This window comes from Glycine max, chromosome 3 (assembly GCF_000004515.6).
Source record: "Glycine max cultivar Williams 82 chromosome 3, Glycine_max_v4.0, whole genome shotgun sequence".
In the NCBI taxonomy this organism is placed as follows: domain Eukaryota; kingdom Viridiplantae; phylum Streptophyta; class Magnoliopsida; order Fabales; family Fabaceae; genus Glycine; species Glycine max.
Genome location: NC_016090.4, coordinates 45,141,469 through 45,158,424, shown reverse-complemented (window position 1 = coordinate 45,158,424; position 16,956 = coordinate 45,141,469). Strand labels below are relative to the sequence as shown.

Here is a 16,956-nt window from a genome sequence, read left to right as displayed (position 1 = left end):
AAGGGTCAACTAAACTAAGTTGAATATTTTTTCATTTTAACATTTATAAAAAGGAAAGAGTTGGAGAGATTATAAAGAGAATAACAAAGAATTCATGTTAATAGTTCTCTAGAAATAGGATAGACGTTAACATAAAAAGTAACTATTTTAATATTACTTGATAATTTATTTTCTTATAATTTGATGATTGTAACAAGTCATTAATCTTATTTGTTCGATTCAAAAAAAGATATGAAGTATGAGAATAAAGAATAACTCTATAAAAATTACTTTTGGTAAAAATTAATTTCTTCTTGTAAAAATATATTACAACATCAACTTTTCATAATTTAATTTAAAATTTCGATAACAAAGAACTTAATGCAAGCCTATCATCCCGTTTTTTCTCTTCCTTTAAATCAATAAGTCCAAGAGAGGTTATTTCTATTGACTTTCAAATGCTATAAGATGGACATTATTGGAGTCTTTGATTCTAGGGAAGAAAGAAGGAAAGGATAATTCCCTAATATTAAAAGCGAAACAAAAATTGGAGGGAGAGGACTTTAACTCCTCATCTTCTCTCGCATATCCTATCCTACAATCAAATACTATTTAGCCATGTAACACAACTTAAGATTTTGAATATGGTTTCCTTAGTTCTCAAGAACCTAAGGCATCCTGCTTACCTCGACTGAGATCACTTAGATAGTTTCTTGAGTTGTGTTATTTAGCATCTAGTGACTCCTATGTTCCAGCACAAAGTCATCACCTCTTAGCAGTATTGCAACCTGCAGCCAATAATGAAAATGTGATCAATCTCCTCTTTAAAGGTGAAGATTCTACAAAAAAGTCAGCATAATAAAAAAAGGTAACACATTGTAATCCTCTATGATATTTAATTTAAACCAAAGTTAACTGAAAAACATAAATAGGTACAGTAACTAACAATATCTTAGTTTATTTTTCATGATGATTGCAGTAATGCAACGTCTTAGGCTGCATACTTGCCTGACTCATGCTGGGGCGTAAGATAGGATACTGCTCAACACACAGAGATGCAGTCAAAACAACACGATCCATTTGTTCCCGGTCATAATCATCACCCAGAGAAGGATCAACAAGGTCCTTAATGTTATTGGCTTCAAATAAAGGCTTGGCCTACAACACAAGAAATCACAATGTGCTAAGGCCTCTAAGGTAGTAATAGTAATACTTGGATGATATATGACATTTCAACACTTTGGAGATTGACTTACCCATAACACAATACTTTGCTTCAGATGATCCAAAGCATGACGCCCGGTTATAATCTCCAAAAGCAAGACCCCAAAGGAATAAATATCAGTTTTCTCGCTTACTATGCCGTGCATAAAATATTCAGGAGCTAAATACCTGTCAATTAAATGATCATGGGTAAACATTAGATCATGAGAACAAACAATTCTCTAACTATAGTTTTAGTAGTTTATCATATGTATATATATTTGCTTACCCCATTGTGCCTTCAAATTTTGATACATTACGGTGAGTACACAGTTCTGGTAACCATTTTGCAAGCCCAAAATCACAAATCTGGAGAAATTCTCAATTAGTAAAATGGTGATATATCAGATGAAATATAAGTCTCGAACTTATACTCTATTAGCAGGGGATCCAGAAGCAAAGCTTTAAAATCCACATCACTAGGTTTCAGCTTCTTTCACCAGCAGAATATGTAATAACAAGGTATGAAAGAGAACATTCAACACACACACACAGTGCCACGGCACAATTTATATAATCATCTCTTGGTGAAGCTTGTAAGATTTTCGGAGAATATGATTTATATTCAAAATTCTAAGCTGGATGTAGATAGTATGGATCATATAATAACTAGCTTGATGATGTTGTTCTGTGAGAGGATTGTTCACACAGACCAAAGCATAGCTAATTGGCCATCCAATATGTCGTTAGTCCTTATTGTAGATTGTTTTTTTAGCAGGGCATGGTCCTAGAGTGATAACTATGCACGTGTATCAGAAAATGAGAAGAAATGAAGAAGAAGAAAGCAGTAACTTCATTACATCAACACAACCACATAATACACATTCAGGGAGCCTAAATGCCGTTTTACTTGAGAAAATGTTTCTATCTTCAATTTTTCCTTTTACCAAGGTTTTAAATAACGGTATGTGACCATAGTTTCATCTGTAACTTCAAGGTTTGAGTTATTCACGATCACAATGTGCATTGGCAGCATTTGTCTTCAATTTCTCACAATATCAAGTTTGTGATGAAATTGCGAAGTGACTACAATTTAAAACCTTGTGTTTTACTAGTAATTACAAAGAAGTCTCATTGTTTATAATTGTACAAGTTGTTTTTACTATTTATTTTATCGATCTTTGAAAGTAAGGAATAAAATAAAAATAAAACAGCATTTTTATAAGAATTATTGAATATGAAAATTGAAAAACTCAAAGTAAATATGTTTCCAAGTTTGACAAGTCAATGCACTTTTTTTTATGAAGTAATTCTCTCTAATCACAATAATAAATACCTGTGGCTCAAAATTCTCTGTGAGCAAAATATTCTCTCCTTTAATGTCTCTATGAATGATTCGCCTTTGACAAATCTCATGAAGATAAAGAAGGCCATCCGCTATCCCCATAATAATTTTATGCCTTTTACTCCAATCTAATTTATTTTTATTTGGACCTGAATATTTCATGAAAGGTTAAAACGTAATCAGTAAATACATTTAAAAAGAAAGCTTTCTAAAACAAGGTCTCATATTTGAGTCTGGTATATAACAAAAAATGGCCAATTAGATTGTTATATACCAGCAAAGCCAATTAGAAAGCTTTCACATAGGAGAATAGTGGAATACTTGGAACCAAGTGCACACCATGAAGAAGAGACCCTAAATTTCCCAGTGGAGATAGTTCGAAGACAAGGTGCATTCCTCCTTCTACTCCACATCCAATAAGTTTGGCAGTGTTAGGATGATCAACATGAGCAAGAATGCCTAGCTCAGACAGAAAGCTTGATGTTCTGTTTTCTGGAGTCCCTTTATTCAGTCGCTTAACTGCTATTAGTTGTCCATCTTGGAGGCTACCCTTGTAAACATCAGCAAAGCCACCTCTTCCAATCATATTCTCTATACAAGTAAATTGATGCCATTTATCAGAAAGCAAAATATACTTGTTGAGAAATTAGGAACAGTATTTTAAAGTAAAGAACAGAAAACAGAAAGCACACGAAAGGATTAACTCGGGAGCAGGACAAATGTATATTTCTTATTAAACAGAAATAGAATTGCAACCTGTATATATAGATTATAGTACAAGCTTACAAAATTATCCCTATACCGTTTATAACAAAAATATGAATCATGCACAGCAATACTCCCTGTAGCAGCATCCACACATAGCAAAAATGAATTCACAACCAAACTACATAGCAACTACCAGCCTTTGTTCACTAGGTGGGATCGGCAAAATGGATTAAATGATAGCATATCTTTTGATATAATTCATGTCTATAAACACATTATTGACTTCCAAACATTTCCTAATGGATTGCCTATAGTTTTTCTCTGCCTCGAGCAATTGGACTACCCTATGGGGCCTTTTACAAGTCTTGTCCATACATGCCTAAACAAATCTAAAGTGAGTTCTGAGATCTTTTTAACAATAGTTGCTATCTTAACTTTTTTCTCTAGTGCATTCATTTTTTTTAATCTAATCTTGTCTAGTATATCCACTCACGCAATGCAACACTATCCATGCGTTTGGTTGGACGTTAAAAGCTCTTGACGCATGTCAATTTGAAAACATATAATACTTGCTTCTACATTATTGTCACAATTTTGACTTGAATTTACTTGTAGATGTGAATCTGAGATGTTAAACCACTAATTATGATTCTATCTTGTTTGGTATGTTCTCTAATCCTAATCCTAATCAAACTATATTATAATTTACTAAAATACTAGAAATACAATTGGTCTGAAAAACAGGGCTAGACTACAAACCATTGCTAAAATTGTTGGTTGCATTTCTCAGGTTATCGAGACTAAAATTCATCAAAGTTCTGGAACAGTATGAATTACATACAACAGAAATTTCTTGAATGGTTCTGTTTTTAGTCTTTGTTATGTTTGGCACACAACTCGGAGGAAAAGATGGTAGGTGCTTAAAAGATCTTCTTTTCCATAGTTTCAAAAACTTGCTCCAATAAAACTGTGTCCTTAAGCTTGGACAACTAACAGCCAATTCAGATAGTTGTTGAGAGTTGTCAGTATCTCTAATGCAGTCTTCTAAAAGTTCTTTTAGAGTTACCACACTTTTCTCTTTCTCCAAATCAAATTCTCCCAAATCTGGAAGAGCAAAATAAAAATGAACATTATAATGATGGGAGAAATAATTGGTATGTTTGGTTGGAAAGATAGTTAACAAAGGGGGAAAAAGATACAAATAACTGTATATTTCCTTCGGCTTGATTGAAAAAAAAATAAAAGGAAAAGAGAGAGGAAGGTTAATTACTAACAATGAAAATTCAAAATTTTCATTTCTTTCATTTTCTCTTCAATTCAATTTCAAAATTTTATTTCCTCTTAGTTTCCTTCCACCACAAGCAAACAGATCCTGAAACCACAAGAAAAGTGTAATGGAAGGAACCTTGGGCAGAAACAGAAGCAGGGCAAGTATACACAATGCCTCGTTTTTTGTGCTTGTCGTTGAAAGCGGGGTCAATTGGGACCATCTTTGATCTGTTTGCCGGAATTTCTCTTCACTGTCCGTCTATGATACGAAAAAGCAGATGAATGGAAAAAAGAAGAGTTACAAATATATAGAGAGAGTGAATCAACAATTAAGTTAGAAACAGGAAGCAGAAGCAGCCAAGAAAAAACATAGGGAAGCATAAAAAGTTAATAAAATAATAACCGTTAGCTTTGACTGAACTTCGGTATGTGCATGTAGAAAACAGAAATGGAAGCATTTTTAATAAGCGACTTGGTCTCATTTGACATGGAACCATAAAAATAACTGACACAGCTTTTAATAATCAATAAATAATAACAACAAATTTATTTGGTAGACAGAACAAAAGAACGATTCCGAAATTACCGATCACTGGCAAAAAAACACGTTCAGCAACCAACGGAATGGCTGATACACAAGACATGTAAGGGGAACATGGAACATGAACTACCCAGAAAGAAGAATCAAGTAAGCTAGAGAAAAAGAAAAAACAAACATACCCAGATGTTAAAACGCAGAAATACGTTAAACAATAATCTCTCTGGTCTCCGCTATTGGCAATTAAAGGTGACAGAACCAAAGCATGCTAGTTGATGCCTTCAGAAAGGCCTTGTTAAGAAAAATCCTTCTACTCTTCAATAAGCCACCGAGTGCTCTTCAGTTACAAAAGTGACATTAAAAACCCAGAAGCTAATTGGGGAACGAATTTTGATTCATTTCATAGTTCACAATTCACATTTCACTCTCACACCCATTTTATCTCTCTTCCATGAGTATATGTAAACAGTCTTTGCTTATGTCATCTGGTTGTGGAGTTGTGGTAAAGCCTCCGCAACTAGTTGTGCTCGTAGACTTAACCCCCACTGGGAGTGTGACATAAGAACGTTTCAGTTATAACTTATAAAAGAGAGTGGAGACTTCTTCCGTCATAAAAAAATTAACTTCTTCCATGCATTAAATTCTACTTGCTTATAGAAAAAAAAAGAGAAAAGAAAAATAATATTAATAATTATTAATGTATCATTAATGATTATTAATATTATTAATGTATCATTAATGATTATTAATATTATTTTCCTTTTTTTTTCTATAAGCAAGTAAAATTTAATGCATGGAAGAAGTTAATTTTTTTATGATGAAAAGAAGTTAATCTCTCACAACTTATGAAACACAATCTCAAACAAGGACACAACATGGAATTCGGAACACAACATGAATAGAAGAGAAACAAAGGATGTACCGGAAATGCACGGAGAAGAGGAAAGTCAGAGAACAAAAAAGAGAAACAAGGCGAATGACGAACACGAAGTCAGCCAAACAAGACGACCAAATGCCATCAAGGCAATAGCAAACAAAAAATAACTAGTGACAACGGCATACTCGATAACGTGAACGGACGATGTTGTGCAAAAGGAGCAAGCCACAAACGTGAATAAAAGAGAAGAAAGTAGAACGTTTCGTGAGAGGTTATCAAAATAGGCTAATTTTAAAAAGGAATTTTTATAATCTAATCTTTTAGGCTGATTTTTATTCAAATACACTATCAGGAAGTACCACTTGTGGAACCTCAATATCCCCGGACTTATTAGCTAAATGACAATTGACACAAACAATACGACCGGTTGTTTCTCGAGAATTTTCATAACCCTATGGGTGTTCGAATTATTATATATATATCATGATCGATATGAAAATGGATCAAGTAATCCCTTCCTTTATACAAGAAAAATTTTGATAAAAATTTCAGAGGAGTATCCACTGCATGTCAAGAGAAGTGTTCGAAGCGTGTTGAACTGTTTGGGCCGTGTCCATGACATATTCAAGTCAAAAAAAAAAAAGATTAGACAAAGTAAAAACATGTCTGACACCGTGTTTGTCGCGTGTCAGTATCAGTATGGAACACATGTCAGACATCGCCTTCACCAAATGTGTTTGTGCTTCCTAGCTCACAACATAATTGGTTTGAATTCCACATTAATTAATAATTAATTAATGTTATTTTCATATTCTTTTGTTGTAAAATTATAAATAATTTGATTTCAGTAGAAGAAATTAATGTCTCATTCACAAGTCACAAGATTCGAATCCCATACGAGAGAAGTGCCTCATGGGAACTAAATATGGTACAATTAATAAACTAAGGCAATGCAATTGTAACTACCCAAACTAATCAAGCTTTATGATCATAGAGTAGTCACCCCCACGAAAGTTGAGGATGACAAATGTCGATTATCCCTAACTTGAAAATCAACTTATGGAACAAAGTAGGAAGTTAAACCTCAGTAAAAATGTCCAGAGTTTGATGAGCAGAGACCAAGGGAAGGAATTGCATGAATCCGTCATGACAATTTATACTTGAATTTATATAGTTTGTTTCGATGTGCTTTACTTTGTTTTTGCCATCATCACTCAACTTGCAACACAATAATCACCGGTGTAACTGCTTTGGTCTCACAATTGATTTGTTTCCTTTAAGACAAATGTGTCCTTAGTCTAATAAATAATACACCAAAAAATAAAGGCATCGATAGTTCCTGATTTCTTAGCGGGTTTCTTTTTTTCGTAATTGATCGACGATGCAGGAGTGTTAATACCTTGTTGCATCTTCCTCTACGTAGATTGTTGCTCCAGCTATTGCGACCAAAAACGTGGTGTGTGCACCAAGACCCTTCCCTAGGTACTGGGAACAATAGATTGTAGGATCACCAAGAATGCTTACTAGATTGTGTTTCCATCACATGCAGTACTTCATGGTCTCACTGTCGATTATCGAAGCTTTATGGATTGGTGGCAATGATAGACCACTCTGCTATTCCAAATTGGTAGTGGTGTTGTCGACAATAATCTTAAGCTCCACTAATGGCTCATCGATTCAATGATTTGCCGTGCTTTGCACTTTCACTTCCTGGCAATAGAATCTAAGCTTTCACAATTCATAGTTGACGGATCAAAAATTTATTAAACCACCTTGGGATTTTGAGGAAGTGGAGTACCAAAAAAATAAGGGGGAAGAAACATAATAGGAGAAAATATCTAAACATTTCTACTATCCCATTCTCCGTATTAGCATTTTTGGTAAATATCTTATTCTTTGAAATCCAATCCAATGATTTAGCTGCGGTTCTTGATTCAATTACCACTAGTCTAACTCCCTCCACTACAAACACTGAGAGCCCATGTAAGAATAAGGTGCAATTTGTATTTTGATTTTTGTGTGTAGCATGACATCAGAGACAAAAACAACTTTTGGCACAACATTGACAGCATTTAGGGATTCCTTACTCATGTCTCCTCTTGATAATATGGAAGACAGCGGGTAGGCTCAAGGACAAATTTGGCTCACTGTCCCAAATCCCACAAAAGGCAGCATGGATTCAGGGTCAAATTAGGAGAGCATGGATATTGGAAATACAAATAAATTACACTCAACTCATTTGTCAATTTAGAAATAATCGTGGGAACTCATCTCACTTTTTTAAAATTTAATTTATTTATGTATTTTAATCGATTTCACATAGTAAAATAAGACTTTGTTATTGTTGTTGTATATGTTTTTAAATAATTAATATATTAATTATTGAAATAAATTACACAGTCATCTCATTTATTAAGGTTTCATTGAATTGCACAGAATCCTCCTATTTTTTCTACTCCTACACTAATTTGTTTGAAAAATGTTACATTAGTTGTTTATAAAACGCTACACGATATCATTATAAGAAAAGTTATTGTAAATATTTAAAAAAGCAAAGAATTTGTGCAATAATACAAAATTGGCTATTGTATTCTGCACTCCCATTATTACATCATGTATCTCTCATTACATTTAAAAAAATCCATTTTAAAAAGTAAATTTACATTCCAAAAAATTCATTCTAAAATGTAATAGGAGGTATCCGATGTAATACTGCGAGTGCATAGTATAAATGCCCACAAAATCTAGGGCCGAACCTAAGGGGGTGACGATCCTGGGCCGGGCCCATGGTTGAAGAGGATCCCAAAAAAGAATTTACAAACCTTTAATAATTTTTTTTTGGTGATTATGCTTCAACGTTGTCTTCTTGTTTTCTTCAACTTATCGAAGCATTAAAATAACAATTTCAATTTTCACCAAAAGATTAAACTCTTCTTCACATTTAATATTTTGTAGATAACTAGGATTTTACATTTTTTTAGTTATTTTCTATTATAAATTTATATATATTGAATATTTTAAAAATTTAAATGATTGTAGCATATAAAAATATAATTTAATCTGTAAGAAAAAAAAAATAAGTTTACTGGGTCATAATAAATTATGAAATGTGATTTCATTTTTAAGAATTTAATTGTAAAATTAGTAATAAACTTCCTAAAAAATGAAAAACAGAGCACAAAAATATAGATACATAATTAAATATATATTTTTCATATAAATTGAATATTTCTATGATATAAAAATATTAGAATTGTTTAGTATATAGAAAAGATGATGTATTTAATAAACAAAAAAATGGATACTTATCCAGGGAGTCGTACATTATCATATACTAACATAATATCATATACATTAAATTTATCTACGTTCATAATCATTTATTTAAATACCTGAAAGTTTAATGTTGTTAATTAATCACAAATTGTTGATGTTATTTTTAAATAAATATGATATTTCAATAAAGAATTACAGAGGTTAAAAAGGAAGATGACAGCTAAATCACGTAAATAAGCCCAAAACCAATGAAAATATAAATTTCCTACCTCCACTCCTCAAGAAAATTAACAATAGAGTCCAATCCAGCATGGTGAAGAAGTTCAGGTTCTGATAGCATCCAATTGAACAACCTAAGATATGATTTCCATTCTAAATTGACAAAGTCCATGTACAAGGCAGTTGCAACCCCAATAATATTTGTGAGTGTACACATTTTGATTCCCTCTAGAAAGAATACACTCGTAAAGCAATAAAAAGATATGTAATTTGTACCTCAAGAAATGTCTTTATATCATATCAAATGGAAATGAGCACAGAGCAGGAGTGTTAATAACTTGTTGCAACTTTGTTGTCTCTTCATCTACATAGATTGTTGCTCCATCTTTGCTCTAGCTATGGTGATAGTAATCCTAACTCCTAAGCACCACTGCTGGCTTTATCAACTCAATGATTTACTCTTTTTCTCCATGCTCTTTCACTTTATGGCAATAGAGTTTAAGCTTTCACAATTCACTATTGATGGATAAAAAACTATGATACAATCTTAGGATTTTGAGGAAGTGGAGGCAATGAGCTAAACACAATTACGGAGAACAAACATAATAGGAGAAAAAGAATACTCTGGACTGTAGTATAAATTTTTTGTCTCTCTCTAAACATTTCTATCATATCTTATTTCCCGTCTCCCAATCAAAAAATATCAACTGAATCTAAAAATATAAAAAAGGAATCATTTTAGTCTATCGTAGTATAATTCGGTGAAAATTTAGTTCATAAACAATAAAAATTCTAATTTAATCATTGAATATATGAAAATGTGATAATTATATATTATGTATAATTTAATAATAAATTAATCCTTAAATTTTATAACTTTAAAATTAAATTAATTTTCAAATATTATATTTTAATGATAAAATAATTTTATAAACTTAATAACAATACAACATTGTCTTACTTTTTACACATTCAAAAGATTAAATTATAATTTTTTTTACTGAATTAGACTTTTAGAAACCAAAATGATCGTTTACCCAAATAAAAATAAAAACTTTTTTTCCACCCCTTATTAGCTATGATTCTTGATTCAATTGCCATCACTCTAACTCCTTCCACTATAAACACCCAGGGTTTGTTTGGTATTTAAGATCGATACAAGAGAAGGATAAAAACATATTGAATATTTAGTGTACATCAAATAACAAATCAGATAATAATAAAATATAATATAAAAAATATTTAAATGACAAATTTTTGATTCCTTAAAATTATATATAATTTTTAAAAATTAACTTTTAGTTTTTACACATTATGAAAATTACAAAAAATATAATTTTAATTAAATTATAAAAAATTATATTTTATATATGTAGTTATTTTGATTTAATCTATAAAAAAATTATACAAGATTTTTTAAAATAAATATTTTAATGATAATAATAATTTAGTTTTTAATATTTTAATCAATAATATAATTAAAATTTACATGTCATAATGATTATGTGTTTATGCGTATGTTTTTAATCATTACATTTTAATAAAATAAATAGTAAAATTGGATACTAAATTTATCCCTCCTCATATCCTACCTATTAAAATAGTTGGTTTATATTATTTAGATTTTATTCAAACATTTTAATTTTTTTAATAATTACATTATTGTTAAATACAATACAAAAAAAAAAATGATAACATTGTTATTCCAACCTCACTTTTTTCTTAAGTCCACTCCAACCTTTTCAAATTCTTTGAACCAAGTTAATCTTGAAAATGAAAAAACAACGAAAACATATTTTTTTAAAAATATACATCAGAACAAGTTTTTTTTTTAAATATTAATTAAGACACAATATTTTATTTTTTTCTCATTCGTCTCTCTCCAAAATCATGTCAAACAATGTGTAGAAATTAGAAAATTAGTATCGCCGCCATGTTGGCGGCTGTTAGGCTAGAATTAGAATAGGATAAATTCAAAAAAATAAATATAAAACATGCTACTTATTTGGAGCAATTTTTATAATAGTATTTTATATATTAATTTTTTTTTAATGTAATAACAATGGCAATAACGTCACAACACAAGTTTAAGGACGCGGCACATGTCATTACATGGACTTGCGTCGTTTATTAAATTAAATTAGCATAAATATTTTTAAAGTTTTGGCTAAGCATGACACGCGTATCCAGCATGATTTCAAAGTTTTTTAATTCATGATTTCTAAGTTTTTAACGTTCTCCCTTATTTTATTTCCTCACCTTTGCAAGTTGATATTGTATTTTTTCCTGTTGTGCCTTTTTTTTAATTCCTTATCTTCAAGTTGAGAACTCTTCTTCTAAAAAAAACTGTAATTAATGAATGGTTTCTAACATTAATATCAAAGTTGATAAACTTTCCCGCTGTCCCTTTTTGAAAATGTTTTAACTAAAACTTTGAATTGATTATTAGTATAAAACTAAAATAGAAATACTTAGATTTTTATGTTTTATTAAAAAATTTAATTTCTATAAGAAGTTAGTAAGCACGTGACAGTATAGCATATATTTATTTATAATTTAAAATTGAACCCGCACGCCAGAAAATAGAAAAGAGAAAAAGGATTGAAGATGTGTTGGGGCAACGTAGACGACTGCGAAGTGCGAAGTTGTTGAAAACACGACAGGGAAAGTTTGTCATCTAAATCTCATATCTCATGTTTTAATTTATAAAGCCTCTGATCTGAATGAATGAATCTCTCTCTTCCTTCGTCTGCTTTTCATAGAGCGCAAAGCATGGACAACAAAACCGATTTTTCAACTCCTCTTCTCCCCACAAGCTACGGTCCCGTTGACTCTCAGGGGAAAGGCCATACCGGACCTTCTTCTTCTTCTTCTTTTTCTTCCATACCAACTACTCTTATACTCACTACCCTCGTCGCTGTTTTTGGTTCTTACGTTTTTGGCTCCGCTGTGAGTTTCTATTTTCTTATCTTCAAACATTTCTCATTGTTTGATAATGTAAAATGTGTAAAAGAAATTTAACTCTAACTCAAAATGACCGTTGTAACTTGAATATCATTTTAATTTTTGCAGATTGGGTATTCATCACCTACTCAATCTAGAATCATGCTTGACCTCAATCTCGGAGTCGCCCAGGTTTCAACCTTTTTTTTTTTTCTTTCCAATTGGATACGATGTATTTGTTCGTGGAGCTATTTACTCGATCGCAGACATTTCTGGAACATTTATTACAACTTTTTTTGTTATTTATTATTTGTCATCACTTTTGTTTGACCGTGTTCCTTGATGGTCAAACACTCAAACTATTTGCACTTTTGTAGTACTCAATTTTTGGTTCAATATTGACGATTGGAGCGATGATTGGTGCCGTTGTGAGTGGTAGAATAGCAGATTATGCTGGTCGTCGAGTTGTAAGTCATAGCCTCGCTGCATTAATTCTGCTTTCAATGTTCTTGTTGTTGTTGTTGTTCACCTTTGGTTATTTTGCGTTTTGCTGTGCAGGCCATGGGATTCTCCCAGGTTTTCTGCATCTTGGGATGGCTTGCCATAACATTCTCAAAGGTTTCCCATGAATTTCTTCCTCTTCATCCCCAAATTTATCTAGTTGCGCGCTTTGTAATAGCGGAATATGTCCGAAAACTAGTAGTAATCATGAAGTGTTGGTAACCTTTCCTAAAGAGAAAAATGCTTAACTATATTTCAAGGTAGGGGAGAAAGACATTCATGGAAAGAATGCATTATTACTATTGAGTACTTGAAGTACATGCCTTGGTAGGCTTAAATGCCTTTTTTATGGGAATGATTAAAAACAAAAGGTTTGGACATTACATGGATGATAAACAAAAAACAAGAATTATAAGAATTAAAAGTGAAAAACTGATATATTTGGAGGGATTAAAAAAGTATATAATCCTGCCATGGTATTAACTTTGAAGCTTATTCAAAAGAGTATTAGACATTAGTAATCCTTGCTAACAAAATTTCTGTTGAGTTGCTGTTTTTATACGCAAAATGAAGTAGATGGATAGAGCAAGGAGTAAGGACAGAGGACTCTGAGCGACTGAATCACTATGATTCTATTAGTTGAATGTCTTCGTCCCATGGGTTTTCCTCAAGTGCAGTTGTTGATATCTAAAATTTGGTTCTTTTTGAAGGTTGCTTGGTGGCTTTATGTTGGAAGACTGTTGGTAGGATGTGGGATTGGCCTTCTATCTTATGTGGTAACTATGTGACTGTGCTATATGTTATGATTGCAGTTCGAATGATATTCAGCCACTCAAGAAATACAAATACATAGCTTCCTTTGTGTATTAGGTACCAGTTTATGTAGCAGAAATAACACCCAAGAATCTTCGAGGGGCATTCACTGCAGTTCATCAGGTAAAGCAATACTATCATGATTCAATCTTTAGTGTCATTTTTTCTCTTATTATATATACCATACCACTTATATTTTTCTATGTCATGTATAGGCTTATTTTAAATCCCTAAATGATCTTATTTTGACAGTTAATGATTTGTTGTGGGATGTCATTGACTTATCTTATTGGAGCATATGTGAATTGGCGGATCTTGGCTACAATAGGTAATATTCTTCTTTCTTGTGTTCTTTTCATAAAGCAAATTAAAAAAACAAAAGGGCTCCATGTAACTCTCATGTTTTTTTTGTCTTTGTCTCAGGAATTATTCCGTGTCTTGTGCAACTTCTGAGTCTTCCCTTCATCCCTGATTCTCCTAGGTGGCTGGTGAGTTGTTCATAGCGTTGGTAATTTTATTGTATGGGCTGCTCATGTTGGACACTGCTCACACTAGGATTTGATCTTTTTCATCACTTTTATCAAATGATTGGAGTCAAGACATGCCATTAGACAAAATATCACGAGTGATACTTGCAATTTTCTGCAGGCTAAGGTTGGTCGCTTGAAAGAGAGTGATTCTGCTTTACAGCGCCTCAGGGGGAAGAATGCCGATTTTTATCAAGAGGCCACTGAAATCAGAGTATGTAACTAGTTTTTGTTCGTTAGGTGTAACACTTGAGTTACAATCTTACTCAGATGCAAATGAAGAGAAAAAAGGAAGATACCTTAGAGTTTAATCTATCATATTTTGCATTGTACCTTTATTTGTAGGATTATACAGAAGCCTTTCAGAAGCAAACAGAAGCTAGCATCATTGGCTTATTTCAAATACAATATTTGAAGTCACTTACCGTGAGCATTCTAAATTATCCCTGTTCATATTGCCCATCTTAACCTTTTGCAGGGCTCTTATGGTATTTAGTTACTTGGTTGGTCAGGTAGGGGTCGGCTTGATGATACTGCAACAGTTTGGAGGGATTAATGCCATTGTTTTTTATGCAAACTCTATATTTATCTCTTCTGGTATGTGCAGCTCCTTTTCTATGCTTTCATCCATTGTATGACAAGTAATAAAATGAATATGAGAATATCAGATTTCACACAAAAACAAAAACTCTTATCCATGACAGGGTTTTCAGAAAGTATCGGAACAATAGCAATCGTTGCCGTTAAGGTTCTTAATTCTCTTCACATGATTGCATCATTTCTCTGTGCTTAATTCTGTATAATAAGATGGATGCTTTGATGAGTGTACCTTTCATTCTTGTTTTTCATACTATTCCGTGATTTGTCTTTATAGATTCCAATGACAACTATAGGAGTACTTTTAATGGATAAATCTGGAAGACGACCACTTTTGCTGGTAAAAAAGTTTGAACTATTGTTCCTACTCTACTATTTTGCAGTGTTTTACAAGTTGAGTCTAAAATTTTTTGATACTCATGCAGGTGTCTGCAGTGGGAACATGCGTAGGATGCTTCCTGGCAGCCTTGTCATTCATTTTGCAGGTTCTTTTAATAACAGAATCTGATCTAGTAAGTTGTTTTTCACATGAATTTCTAAGAATAATTAGGATTGTCTGATGCAGGACTTACATAAGTGGAAAGGAGTTAGTCCAATTTTGGCACTAGTGGGTGTACTGGTAATGTTCTTGCACTTATACACTGTAGCGTGAAATCTCATAAATTTAACTTAAATGGATTGTGATCGTTACTATATTTTATGACCCTGAAAGAGTCATGTGAAACTCCTAGCTAATAATCTGTTATGTAACAATAGCACAACTGAGTAAAATTTCATAGATTAGTATTTCTGGCATATTTAGTGGAGTCTTTGAATTCTTGCTAAACTTTTATGATGTGCCTCATGCTCTTTCATTTTTTCATTGGCCTTGTATTTTGTCTTAGTGACATAGAATTGGTTTCAGCATTTGAATGATGCCTCTAAAGTCTCACAATAAGAATTCAATTTCTGTTATGTATTGAGTCCAACATTCGGTTCCACATCTTGAGAAAGTGATTTTCCACATTTCATATGTGATTTTAAGAAACTAACAGTTATAACTTCTACTTTCCAAACATGACTTCTTCCAAACACGCCAAAAGTGATTGTCTTATTAATTATTTTTAATGGCCAGGTATACGTGGGATCTTACTCTATAGGTATGGGAGCAATTCCGTGGGTTATAATGTCAGAGGTAGCTTCGTCAAACTATACCTAAACTTGGAAAATAAAAAAATTCAAACACAAAAAATATCAGCATGATGAATGGTTATATTTTATTTTCCAGATATTTCCCATCAACGTGAAGGGTTCTGCTGGAAGCCTTGTGACTTTGGTTAGCTGGCTGTGTTCTTGGATTATATCATATTCTTTTAACTTCCTCATGAGTTGGAGTTCAGCAGGTATGTTATCATTTAATCTTGGTCCTGAGGGTAAAAATAAAAATAAAAAGTTAAGAATTTTTAAGAAACTAGGGAAGAAAAATAGAAACGTAAGGAGTCCTTATTTTACATATGGAATAAAATTTATTTTATGTTATGTTTGGGCAGGAACTTTCTTAATGTTCTCTAGCATATGTGGCTTCACTGTGCTATTCGTAGCAAAACTAGTACCAGAGACCAAGGGGCGTACACTAGAAGAAATTCAAGCTTCTTTGAACTCATTTTCTTCTAAGAGATAGAGATTCTGAATTAAGAAAATTACATTCAGCAATCATCACAAAAGTTTTATCGAGACTCGTGATGTACACATATTCTTACAATTAATTGTCTATATTATAGATAGATACTTAATATGTAGATTTATTTTGTATATTTTTTTGAGTGTCATTATGTAGAGTTGAATATTTGATTTTAAACTCAAATGTCATAGCCATGGGACATGTTTCGCTCCGTAAATGAAATTGCAAGTTAATGTATTTTACAAAAATCCTTTCATTTTTTCACATTACATTCTTCCCAATCTTTTAATCATATTATCTATCTAATATATTACTGTCTTTTACTTCTTCTTTTTTCAATTATATATCTAAAGATTAAAATAGATTAAAAATAGTATGGGTAGGGAGTAAACAGGAATGTTTTTAAATAAGGGACTAAAGTAGAAAGTTTTCATAACTACTAAATTAGTAATTAAATATTCTTAAAATAAGAATTGTTCTCTATTGATAATTATAAATGAG

The 16,956-nt window shown here is 32.0% G+C and overlaps 2 protein-coding genes, 1 long non-coding RNA gene and 1 other non-coding gene across 5 annotated transcripts; 2 read left to right on the top strand and 2 right to left on the bottom strand.

Annotated features, from left to right (window-relative positions):
* Positions 1-306: 306 nt before the first annotated feature.
* Positions 307-6,407, bottom strand: LOC113001177 (receptor-like cytosolic serine/threonine-protein kinase RBK2). Its single transcript, XM_041014223.1, has 10 exons — positions 5,965-6,407; positions 5,225-5,587; positions 4,641-4,763; positions 3,995-4,339; positions 2,867-3,118; positions 2,519-2,676; positions 1,472-1,551; positions 1,236-1,371; positions 988-1,137; positions 307-767 (listed from the first exon to the last, which is right to left on the bottom strand). Exons 3-10 carry the CDS (start codon positions 4,723-4,725, stop codon positions 714-716), a joined length of 1,260 nt encoding a protein of 419 aa, XP_040870157.1. The 5' UTR covers positions 4,726-4,763; positions 5,225-5,587; positions 5,965-6,407; the 3' UTR covers positions 307-713.
* On the top strand, positions 1,586-2,041 carry LOC121174620 (uncharacterized). Its single transcript, XR_005890810.1, has 2 exons — positions 1,586-1,704; positions 1,961-2,041. It is a non-coding gene; the product is annotated as an uncharacterized lncRNA (long non-coding RNA).
* On the bottom strand, positions 5,641-5,871 carry MIR9759 (microRNA MIR9759). Its single transcript, NR_126811.1, has one exon. It is a non-coding gene; the product is annotated as a microRNA MIR9759 (primary transcript).
* A 5,414-nt stretch (positions 6,408-11,821) lies between the features above and the next one.
* LOC100780074 (sugar transporter ERD6-like 5) lies at positions 11,822-16,703 on the top strand. Of its 2 annotated transcripts, XM_003521674.4 has the most exons (19): positions 11,822-12,082; positions 12,177-12,363; positions 12,487-12,549; positions 12,735-12,824; positions 12,916-12,975; positions 13,569-13,634; positions 13,729-13,794; positions 13,924-13,999; positions 14,095-14,159; positions 14,320-14,412; positions 14,544-14,624; positions 14,711-14,795; positions 14,903-14,946; positions 15,073-15,135; positions 15,221-15,280; positions 15,361-15,414; positions 15,910-15,969; positions 16,063-16,177; positions 16,325-16,703. In XM_003521674.4, exons 2-19 carry the CDS (start codon positions 12,187-12,189, stop codon positions 16,453-16,455), a joined length of 1,449 nt encoding a protein of 482 aa, XP_003521722.1. In that variant the 5' UTR covers positions 11,822-12,082; positions 12,177-12,186; the 3' UTR covers positions 16,456-16,703. The 2 variants fall into 2 exon arrangements, with proteins under 2 accessions (XP_003521722.1, XP_006577261.1); XM_006577198.3 differs by having other exon boundaries at positions 11,822-12,363.
* Positions 16,704-16,956: the final 253 nt, after the last annotated feature.

Excerpts from the sequence above, each read along its gene's own strand:
- LOC100780074 (XM_006577198.3), top strand. The coding sequence starts at position 12,142 with ATGAATCTCTCTCTTCCTTCGTCTGCTTTTCATAGAGCGCAAAGCATG. Across the intron at positions 13,795-13,923 it reads CATTCACTGCAGTTCATCAG|TTAATGATTTGTTGTGGGAT; the intron begins GTAAAGCAATAC and ends TTATTTTGACAG. Across the intron at positions 15,415-15,909 it reads TGGCACTAGTGGGTGTACTG|GTATACGTGGGATCTTACTC; the intron begins GTAATGTTCTTG and ends TTTAATGGCCAG.
- LOC113001177 (XM_041014223.1), bottom strand. The coding sequence starts at position 4,725 with ATGGTCCCAATTGACCCCGCTTTCAACGACAAGCACAAAAAACGAGGC. Across the intron at positions 1,552-2,518 it reads CAGAGAATTTTGAGCCACAG|ATTTGTGATTTTGGGCTTGC; the intron begins GTATTTATTATT and ends GAATTTCTCCAG. Across the intron at positions 1,138-1,235 it reads AGCAAAGTATTGTGTTATGG|GCCAAGCCTTTATTTGAAGC; the intron begins GTAAGTCAATCT and ends CTTGTGTTGTAG.